This window comes from Neomonachus schauinslandi, chromosome 4 (assembly GCF_002201575.2).
Source record: "Neomonachus schauinslandi chromosome 4, ASM220157v2, whole genome shotgun sequence".
Classification (NCBI taxonomy): Eukaryota; Metazoa; Chordata; class Mammalia; order Carnivora; family Phocidae; genus Neomonachus; species Neomonachus schauinslandi.
In genome coordinates, this window is record NC_058406.1 from 187,476,845 (window position 1) to 187,486,292 (window position 9,448).

General features: G+C 67.4%; 1 protein-coding gene across 3 annotated transcripts in view; it reads right to left on the bottom strand.

Moving 5' to 3' along the window:
- OPLAH (5-oxoprolinase, ATP-hydrolysing) overlaps nt 1–9,224 on the bottom strand; it is a 9,989-nt gene extending 765 nt beyond the window's left edge. Inside the window, exons 1-25 of one of the 3 annotated variants that reach the window (XM_021688529.1) lie at nt 9,183–9,224; nt 8,443–8,666; nt 8,173–8,364; nt 7,524–7,623; nt 7,319–7,442; nt 7,039–7,234; nt 6,791–6,956; nt 6,545–6,683; nt 6,399–6,466; nt 6,011–6,276; nt 5,771–5,883; nt 5,514–5,684; nt 5,176–5,313; nt 4,945–5,083; nt 4,711–4,823; nt 4,322–4,473; nt 3,572–3,732; nt 3,388–3,489; nt 3,139–3,313; nt 1,310–1,494; nt 1,036–1,182; nt 809–943; nt 528–677; nt 287–444; nt 57–217 (exon numbers count right to left, since the gene is read on the bottom strand). In XM_021688529.1, coding sequence (XP_021544204.1) covers nt 57–217; nt 287–444; nt 528–677; nt 809–943; nt 1,036–1,182; nt 1,310–1,494; nt 3,139–3,313; nt 3,388–3,489; nt 3,572–3,732; nt 4,322–4,473; nt 4,711–4,823; nt 4,945–5,083; nt 5,176–5,313; nt 5,514–5,684; nt 5,771–5,883; nt 6,011–6,276; nt 6,399–6,466; nt 6,545–6,683; nt 6,791–6,956; nt 7,039–7,234; nt 7,319–7,442; nt 7,524–7,623; nt 8,173–8,364; nt 8,443–8,613 — 3,622 coding nt within the window. In that variant the 5' untranslated portion in view covers nt 8,614–8,666; nt 9,183–9,224. Of the gene's footprint in view, nt 1–56; nt 218–286; nt 445–527; nt 678–808; nt 944–1,035; nt 1,183–1,309; nt 1,495–3,138; nt 3,314–3,387; nt 3,490–3,571; nt 3,733–4,321; nt 4,474–4,710; nt 4,824–4,944; nt 5,084–5,175; nt 5,314–5,513; nt 5,685–5,770; nt 5,884–6,010; nt 6,277–6,398; nt 6,467–6,544; nt 6,684–6,790; nt 6,957–7,038; nt 7,235–7,318; nt 7,455–7,523; nt 7,624–8,172; nt 8,365–8,442; nt 8,667–9,182 lie in introns of all 3 variants that reach the window. The other 2 variants (XM_021688530.1, XM_021688528.1) reach the window with 2 other exon arrangements.
- Nucleotides 9,225–9,448: the final 224 nt, after the last annotated feature.

Sequence of the window (9,448 nt, forward strand, 5' to 3'; positions counted from 1 at the left end):
GGGGGGGGGGGGGGGGGGGGGGGGGGGGGGGGGGGGGGGGGAGCGGGGCTGCTCACCGTGGAGGCCGTAGGGCTGAAAGGCGCGGCGCTCGGTCAGCACGGACAGCAGCGCCTCCTCGCGGAAGAGCAGCTCGCGGACGACGCCATCGCCGCCCCGGAAGCGGCCGCGGCCCCCAGACCCCAGCCTCAGCTCGAAGCGGCGTACGATGACTGGGTACCTGCGCGGGCCAGGGACTCAGTGCGGCCCGCCCGGGCTCCGGGCCCCCCGTGCCGCCCCCGCTGCTCACCTGCTCTCCAGGATCTCCGGGTCGGTGATGCGCGTGTTGGTCATGTGGCTGTGCACGCCGCTGCGCCCGTGCCAGCCGGGGCCCGCGCCCGCGCCGCCGGCCACCGTCTCGTAGTAGCCCATGTGGGCATTGCCCAGGGTCACATTGTTCATGCAGCCCTGGCAGGGGCAAGAGGCATTTGCCCTGGGCTGGAGGGGCATCCCCCCCAACAGGCCCGAGCGTGCCCACCCACCCGCCGCACCTGCGAGGCGGCACAGGCCCCGAAGGCCCCTAGGATGACGTCCACCACGCGCTGTGACGTGAGCACGTTGCCGCCCACCACCGCCGCTTCAGGGGACGGGTCCAGGATGGAGCCTCTAGGGATCACCACGCGCACCGGCGCCAGGCAGCCCTGTGGGGGAGGGGCCAGCTCTCAGGGCAGTTGGGGAACATACGTGCCCCTCCGAACAGCACCCCCAGGATCAGTCCGTTGTTGGGCTGGCCGCGCCCCCAGGATCATTCAGGCCGCGCGCTCCTGCGCACCTGGTTGAGCGGGATGTCGCGGCCCACCAGACAGCGGAGGCAGTAGATGAGGGCGGACAGCGTGATGGCCCGCGGCGCGTTCAGGTTGCCAAATACCTCAGGCCCCGTGCCGCTGAAGTCAAATACTGCGCTGCCCTGTCCGTGGGGGAGAGGGGAGGGGAGAGGTCAGCAGCAGCCGGGCGGCCACGCCTCCGATGCCCTCCGCCCTGCCGCTGCGCCGGCCGCACCTGACTCAGGTTGATCTGCACGCGGAGTCGGATGGGGGAGCCGTCGTCCATGTGGTCCTCAGCTGACACCTCCAGGGGCAGGCCTCGGGCCTGCCGGGAGGTTCCAAAGGCCCGCAGCATGTCCCGCACGGCCAGCGCAGCGTTTGCCTAGCACAGAGTATGTTCATCGGGCAGCCAGGCCGCCGTCCAGGTGGTGCGGGTGCTCCCCACCTACCCATCCAGCTGCCTGGGGGCGCGCGCAGAGCTGCCCCCCGGCTGCTGCCCCTCGGCCCACCTGAATATGGCCCATGTAGGCCTGCACCACATCCAGGCCATACTGCCCAATGAGTTCTCCCACCAGCTGGATGCCCTTCTGGTTGGCTGCCACTTGCGCACGGAGGTCGGAAAGGTTGTCGTGCAGGTTCCGAGTTCCGCTACAGCCGGGAATCTTGCTTGGAGCCCGCAGGGCCTCAGTTACCGCTGGATGGAGGAGGTCACCACTGAGCCACCCCTGAACCCCTGGGGCTGCGTGGTCCCCTGCTCCACACCTACTGCACCCCTGCTGGGCGCTGTGTGGGGCACCCCATGTTGGCCCTTCACGGGCTCCCCAGCACCCCCAAAACCCCCAGCCTCCTCCCATCTGCTCAACCTTCTTCCCACACTCCAGCCCCCCAGGGCACCCTAGACTAGGACAGGCAGCTTTGCCTGTGACCTCACAGGAGCTGGGGGTTCCCCGGGGCAGGCAGGGGGTTCTTCCCTCAGCAAACTCTGCTTCCACCTTTAATTCCTCCTGCCCTACCTCCCCACCACCTGCCCCACTCCCTCCTGCCCTTTCTGGGCTTCCCTCCCCCTCACAGGAGAAAAACGACTTCCCTTGACCCTCCCCCAGTCACACTGCCCCAGGGGCCCTCTGTCAACCACTGTGAAATAGCATCAGCTGGCCCTCTGTACCTCCTGCCCCAGCCCCAAACAAATCTGACCTAGGCCCCTAGGCCCCCTGGGGAGCCCCAGAGGCTGAGGGAAAGCCTCTCTCCTCTCATCTCTGACCAAGAGATGACCTCTCTCTGAGCAGTCACAGTAGGCTCTCAGGCTCCCTGGCCACTGTGTCCTCTGTCTCGTGCCTACACGTGTCCCTCCCGTGATCCCTGCCCCTTGCCCCCTGCTCCCCCACCCTGACCAAGGGAGCGGCCAGGCCTGGGTCACTCTGTTTGTGTGAAAGCAGCCTGAGGCTCTATTACCCCACCTCCACCCTGCCCACCGCCACCCTCACTCTGGGATGCCCCCTGGACTCCAGGGCCCCTGCACGCTCACACGAGCTCTGAATTCTCCGCTGCCCATGTCCTGGACCACGCTGCAACTTCTGCCCCAACTTCCCTGCAACTGCGCTGTGCCCGCCAGAGCCTCCCCCTATCCTCTAGCTGTCCAAACTTGACTCCCCACCCCCACCCCCAAATCCCACCAAATGCCAACCTTGATCTCCAAGCCAGTTGTCCCTACCCCCACTTCCGCTGCCCAGCTCGAGGGCCAGCATCATCCAGGGCAACCATGGCTGTCCCCCACCCCACTCAGCCTGGCCTCTGGGCCGCCCTCCAACCCCCACATCCACTCTGCACGTAGGCTGAGGGCTCTCATGGTGTGTAGGCAGACCAGTGCAGGCCCACTCAAGCCCTTCATGGCCACCCCACTACCCAATGACTCAGACCCAGGCCCAAGAAAGGGCCCGCAGGGCCTGACCCCTGTCCTCACTGCTTCTCTGCAGCCCTCAGACCCAGGGCAGACACAGCTCAGACTGTAAGCACCATGAGCAGGGGCCTACCTTGCAACAGTCTCCCCTCCCTCCTGTGCCCAGTGCCATGGGTGTCCTGGCCAGCTCCCCGCCCCCAAAATCACTGAGGCCTTCCTGGACCCAGGCAGAGTTTGCCTCCGCTCCTCTGGTCATGGCTGAGAGATGATCTGCAACCACTGTGGGGTCGCTGCCTGGCTGCCCCAGGCTCTAGGCAGGCCTGGGCCAGTAGGCTGTGTCCCAGTGTACCCCCTGCCCCGGCCTGGCTGTAAGGGGCAGCCATGTGTGCCAGCCCACCAAATCCTCCCCCCCACCATCGCCCCACCCCCACCCCCACTCACCCTCCTCCTGGAAGACTCCCCCCTGGACCAGTTTGAAAGACAGAAAGACAGCACCCTCCTGCTGCAGTGTGGTGGAGTGGGGGGGCATGGAGCCTGGTGTGATGCCCCCAATGTCTGCATGATGCCCACGGCTAGCCACGTAGAACACAGGCCGAGTCTGACCCGGCCAAAACACCTGGCGGTGGAGAGCAACCGTCAACTGGGTCAGCCGCCCTTGCCCCCCAGAGACACCCAGGCAGAGGTCCTCACCGGTGTGATGACCGTCAGGTCCGGCAGGTGGCTGCCCCCAGCACTGGGGTGGTTGCTCAGCAGCACGTCGCCAGGGTGGAGGTCAGCCCCCAACTGCTGGATCTGAAGCCAGGAGACAGTCCCGAGTTGGAAGGGGCGGAGGTGAGGGGTGGGGTAGGGAAAGCAGAGAGGGGACCCGCCAAACCTGGAACTGCACGGTCTCCTGCATGGCGCCCAGGTGCACAGGGATGTGGGGGGCATTGGATACCAGCCCCCCATCCGGCCCGAAGAGGGCACAGGAGAAGTCCAGACGCTCCTTGATGTTGGTGGAGATGGCTGTGCGCTGCAGGATGCGGCCCATCTGCTCTGGGGGCACAGAGTGACCAGGCGCCCGCTGGCCCCACCCCACCCACAGCACAGCCCTAGATTATGTAGAATAGGAAGAGGCAGGACCTTCAAGGCCCCAAGGGTGGTGGGGGCTCACCTACACAAGGTGAGGCCACAGCCAGGCCATGCCTTGCCTGTGTGAGGGGCACCCCCTTCCTCTCCATCCCTGCCTGGAGCCTCACCAAGAACCTGGAACCCCACATCAACCCTCCAGCTTGCCCAGCACAGTAAGAAGTTGGTGCTGAGGCACAGGATTCAGGGCCCCCAGCAAGCCCCCAGCCTGACCCTGCACAGATGGGTTCACTGTGCTGAGCCTGTTTCCTGTCCACAGGTCCCATGGCTGCCGGTGGGAGGTAGGTATTCGCACCGCGCAAGGCCCGCTGGTGTACGGCAGCCAGCCATCCCAGCACCAGGGCCACACTGCCCACCCTTCCCCGGGTCACACTCCGCCTCTCTCTGCACACTCCCGCCGGCCACACGGCCTGCACCTCCGTCTGCCTAGTACGCACACTCCCACACACACCCCACGGGGGGGCAGAGCCACTGGGGGACGGTGGCAGCCACTCACCAGCAATACTCATGAAGCGGTGCGAGAAGATGGACAGGTGGATGGGGTCCAGCTGGGCACCCACCGTGCTTGGGGCCTCAGCCCCCACAGAGATGCGGATGTCCCCCGTCTCAGTCACCTCTGCCTGGCAGCCTGGTTCCACCAGGATGGTGCTGAGGGCAGGAGCACGAGAGGCTGGAGGTGCCAAGCCAGACCCCTCATCCCAAATAGGGACCCCACATCCCCAGGCTGGGGGACGCACCAACCATAAGGGGACCCCAGAGGCCTTCATATTCCTGTAGCCTTGGGCCAGAGAACCCTCCGCCAGGACCCCGAGCTCACCCGGGCCCTGGCAGCTGTGGCCCCAGCCCTCACCCCCAGGGCCCCACCCTAGCCAGTCCTCAGCCCACCTGTTGCTGTCAATGATGAGGCAGGGCCCCAGAAGCTTGTGCCCGTAGCCCAGCTCTCCCAACAGGTATACGGGGGTTTCCTGGTACCCCCCCTCAAAGTAGCACTGGGTCATCTGAGGAGGGTGTGGGATGAGTGAGGTTCCTGGGTCCAGCTCCCTCCCTGGGTCTCCCCATCCACACCTGTCCCCATGTCCCTGTGGGTGTGGGTGGGCAGGCAGAGGCAGAGCCACCCACCTTGTCTACCCGGGGAGGCCCAGTCTGAGCTTTGGGGACATCCTCAAGGCGAAGGCCACTGTGGCCAGTGCCCCTCACGCGCACGTCGTCCACCACCACTGGCCGCTCAGGGATGACGAAGCCAAACTCCCTCATGTACCTGTACGTCCACCGGCCCCGAGAGAACTCTCAGGGCAAGGTGGCCAGGCTAGCAGGCCCCCGCCAGCGCTCCCGGACACGGCGTTTGCGTACCTCTCCACAAAGGCGGCCCCGAAGTCACCGGCCCGGGGCGAGCGGGCAGTGGCTGGGTGCTGGTGGGCAGACACCATCAGGGCACAGTCGGTGCCCTGGTAGCGTAGATGCAGGAAGCTCTCGGTGCTGATCTGGGGCCTGTGGTGGTGAGGCAGGAGGGGACTCACACAGGGCCCCCGAGAGGACCTCCGTCCTGCCTCCCCCAGCACGCAGGAGCCCAGCCCTCCATGGGGCCCCAGCACCATCTGGGAAATCAGGCAGTAAATCCAACTAGGGGGTGGCTGGGATGCTGCAGGCCCCCTGCCTGGCCAAGCCCACCCCAGCCCCTTGAGCCCCACCTGGGAAAGCCCTGGGCCCGCAGGGCGTCCACACACTGTTCCTCCAGGCGGCTCAGCCTCTGGTCCAGCTGCACAAAGGTCTCAGGCGTGTAAGGCAAGGAGCATGGCTCCTGCGCCTCGTGCACCACGTCTGCCAGGGCCAGTCCCAGTGCCGACAACAGCCCGCTGTGCCTAGGGGACAGGGGCCTCAGCAGTGTGGGGCTGCCTCCCGAAGCCAGCCCCCCAGCCTAGGACACACGCGCCACTCCCACGCATACCTGTGAATGTGCACAGTGTCCATGCCCAGGGCCCGGGCGATGGCACAAGCGTGCTGCCCACCAGCCCCCCCAAAGCACGCCAGAACGTGGGCTGAGGGGTCATGGCCTCGTGCCTGGGAAGCCAGAAGGGGGTCAGTGGCGTACCCTACGCTGTCTGGCCGCCCACCCCTCCCCCGACGGGGTGGCCTGAGTGGGAGGCGTGGGAGTGGGGAGCAGGGCCGGAGGGCAGGGCGGGCGTACCTGCGTGAGTGCGCGGATGGGCCGGCACATGGCCTCGTTGGCCACGCGCACGAACCCCATGGCTACCTCCTCCAGGCTCAGCAGGGAGGCCGGGCAAGGCCCATTGGTCAGGAAGCTGTTGACCTCAGTAGCCACAGCCTCCAAGGCCTTTCGGGAGGCCTCAGGGGACAGTGGCTGGTCCTCTCCCGGCCCAAAAATGCAGGGGAAGGAGGCAGGCAGTAGGCGACCCAGAACCAGATTAGCATCCGTCACTGTCACAGGACCCCCTGGGAGGTGTGCAAGGTGTGGGGGTTGGGGGATGGAGATGGGGTCCAAGACTGGACCTCAGGGGTGGGGTGGGCCTGGGCAGCACGGGAAGGAGCCCGGTGGGGCAGATACCACCTCTTACCTTTGCGGTAGCAGGCAGGGCCAGGATGGGCTCCTGCAGACTCTGGCCCCACCACAAAGAGGCCGGACCTGGGAGAGGGAGGACTGGACTTAGAGGTGCGTTGGGAGGCAGGGCTAGGGGGCCCCAGCCCAGGTGCAGGGGCTAACCTGAAGAAGAGGCGGGAGCCCCCACCAGCTGCCACTGTGTTGATGTCCAGCTGGGGGGCCTGGAGGGTGACACCAGCTGTGCTGGCCTCAAAGACATGCTCAAACTCCCCAGCATAGCGGCTCACGTCGGTGGATGTGCCTGGTGGGGGCAAGGGGTCTGAGGAGTCCACTCACAGACCTCGATGCCTGGCACTGCCTGGCCCTGCGGCAGAGACTCCTCCTGACCCCGCCCTTCAGCCTTCATACCTCCCATGTCAAAGCCAATGACAGGCTGGCCGCCTTCCGCCCGGTAGGTGGTGGCTGAGTAGCCAACCACACCCCCAGCAGGTCCAGACAGCACAGCGCGGGAGCCGCTGAAGGAATCCATGGGTGCCAGGCCACCATCAGAGCGCATGAACAGCACCTGCATGTCCTGGGGGCAAGCAGGTGGGCAGTGAGGGGCTGGCCGGCACAGGGTGGGGGTGGCTGGGAGAAGGCAGGCGGGGGGGCCTCACCTTGAGCTGGCCCTGGAAGCCACGGCGGAAACCCTGCACATAACGCTGTATGGTGGGCGTCAGGTAGGCGTCGGCACAGGCCGTGTGCCCCCGAGGCACGATGCGCACCATGGGCATGGCCTCCGAGGACAGTGATACGTGTGTGAAGCCCAGCTCCTGGGCCAGTGCGCCCACCTGCTGCTCGTGCTGGGCCCACCTGTTACAACGACCCAGTGGTACTCTGCCTCCTGCCCACAGCCTCCTGCCCGCCCCCCAGGGCCCCTGGCCAGCCCGCACTCACGTGTAGGAGTGCATGAGCACCACGGCCAGGCTGCGGATGCCTCGGGACAGGAGCCCCTCCAGCTTCCCACGCAGACCCCCGAGGTCCACGGGCTGCTGCACCTCCAGCAGGTCCCCTGTGCGGCCTGCCAGGAAGCCTGTCACCGCCCCGTCAAAGGCCTGGGAGGGCCTGCTACACCCACCCCCCGACACGGGAGGCATCGCACCTCTGACAGGCGTCCCCGTGCCCAGCTCCCCACGATACAGCACCACGCGCTCGTCCACTTCCAGCACCTCTTCGTACAGTACCTCAGGCATGCGCACAGCCTGGGGGCAGGCAGAGGCTCAGAGGAAGCCCAGGCCTGAGGGGCCTTGCTGGGGTCCCGCGTGGGTGGGCAGCGCGGGCGAGGGGATGTGTCCCAACAGGCCAGCCAACAGGCCCAGGAGACACGGTCAGACAGGGCGGCCCCAGCAAGGCCCACCCAGGGGGCGGCTCTCTGCCCGGGAGCACCTGAGTGTAGCCAACTGTCCCACCCCCGCAAGGGCAGCTCCTTCTGGGAATCCAGCAGGGGAGGTGGGGGGCGGGGAGTGGGAGGGGCGGCAGTGGGGGAGCTCCTACCCCTCACCCCGAGCAGTTTGTCCTGGGCCACGCCACACCCAGAATCCAGGACAGGGCATGGTGGCAGACAGGAACAGGACTACCTGTGAGTACTCTGAGGGCTTGGGGGACACAGCACCTGCTAGGAGTGCTGGAGCCTCCCTCCTCTCTGCCTGTCAGCGGGTGGCCTTGGGCCGGCACTGACCCTTCCAAGGACTGCCCTCCCCAAGGGGCCATGAGCTGCTGGACCCAGCATCAGCTGCAGTGGGTGAGCTCACCAGATCAAAAAGGTCCTCTCGGGCCTGGGTGCCCACGTGCAGCAGGTCTCGGAAGCCACGTGTCACCAGCAGGGCCACCCGCTCCCCCTGCCGCTCCAGCAACGCGTTGGTGGCCACTGTGGTGCCCATGCGGATGCTGGCAATGCGACTAGTGTCCAGCGGCCGGTCCCGGGGCAACAGCATGCCCCCCTCCTGGGAACCACATGGTTAGTGTCAGTTCGGCCTCTGGTTCCCACATCCCGCCCCACACCGCCACTCTGCCTCGGCCACCTGCTCCAGAATGCGGCGGATGCCCTCAGTCGGTGCGTCTACATAGTTGGCAGGGTCCTCTGAGAGCAGCTTCAAGACCCTCACGTGCCCCCCGGGGCACTGGGCAAAGACATCTGTGAAGGTGCCTCCGCGGTCGATGGCAAAATGGAAACGCCCCTCGGGGCCGCCCATGATGATAGGGCTGGGGTCCAGCCGCGACTCTTCGGCAGGTAGTCCTGGGAGAACTGGACAGAGACGGCAGATCAGGCCACAGGCCTGGGGGTCATCCACGGCTTGGCAGCCTTGGGCAGAGCTGGGATGGGGAGAGAATGGGGGGGTTCCAGGTCCAGAAGGGGTCCTGGGCAGAGCGGGGAGGGCAGCCTGAGGGGTGGCCAGAGCTGGGTAGGTGGGGGCGCCAGACCTAATGCCCCTCGTTACCCGGTTCCCAGTGCCCCGGGCTGCGGCCGAAACCCCCCGACCCAGAACAGGCCTTTCGGAGGTGGACCGCCCGCGGGCTGGTGGGTCTCCGCTCTCTGAACACGAAGACGCACGGGGGCCGGGGGCGGGTGAGGGAAGCCCCACTCCCAGCCGCTCGACCTTGGGGCCCAGGCCCTGTGGGACGCGGGGACGGGGCGGGGCCTGCGCAGACGGCGGGGCGGGGCCCGCGGCCGGGGGGCGGGAAGCGGCGGGGCTGTGGGGGCAGCGCGGCCGAGGCGGGGTGGGAAGGAGAGGGGCCGAGAACGTCCCGGTGCAAGGCCCACCTGGCGGGTCGGCTCCGAGCCGCTCGCTGTCTGTTCGCGCTGCGCTCCCTCCCAGCCCTGCCCGCGCCCGCCCCCGTCCCCAGCCCGGAAGCGGAGCCCGCCCCCCGCACGACCGGTCCGGGCGCGCACGGCCCTCCGGGTTGCGTAAGGCTCCGCTTGCCGGGAGCGGCCTCCTTCCTCCGCCGGGAGCCCCCCCGGAGGACGGCGGGGCGCGGGGCCGAGCTGGGCTAGGAGCGGCGCAGTGCTGGGCACCGCGGTTCCGCCGG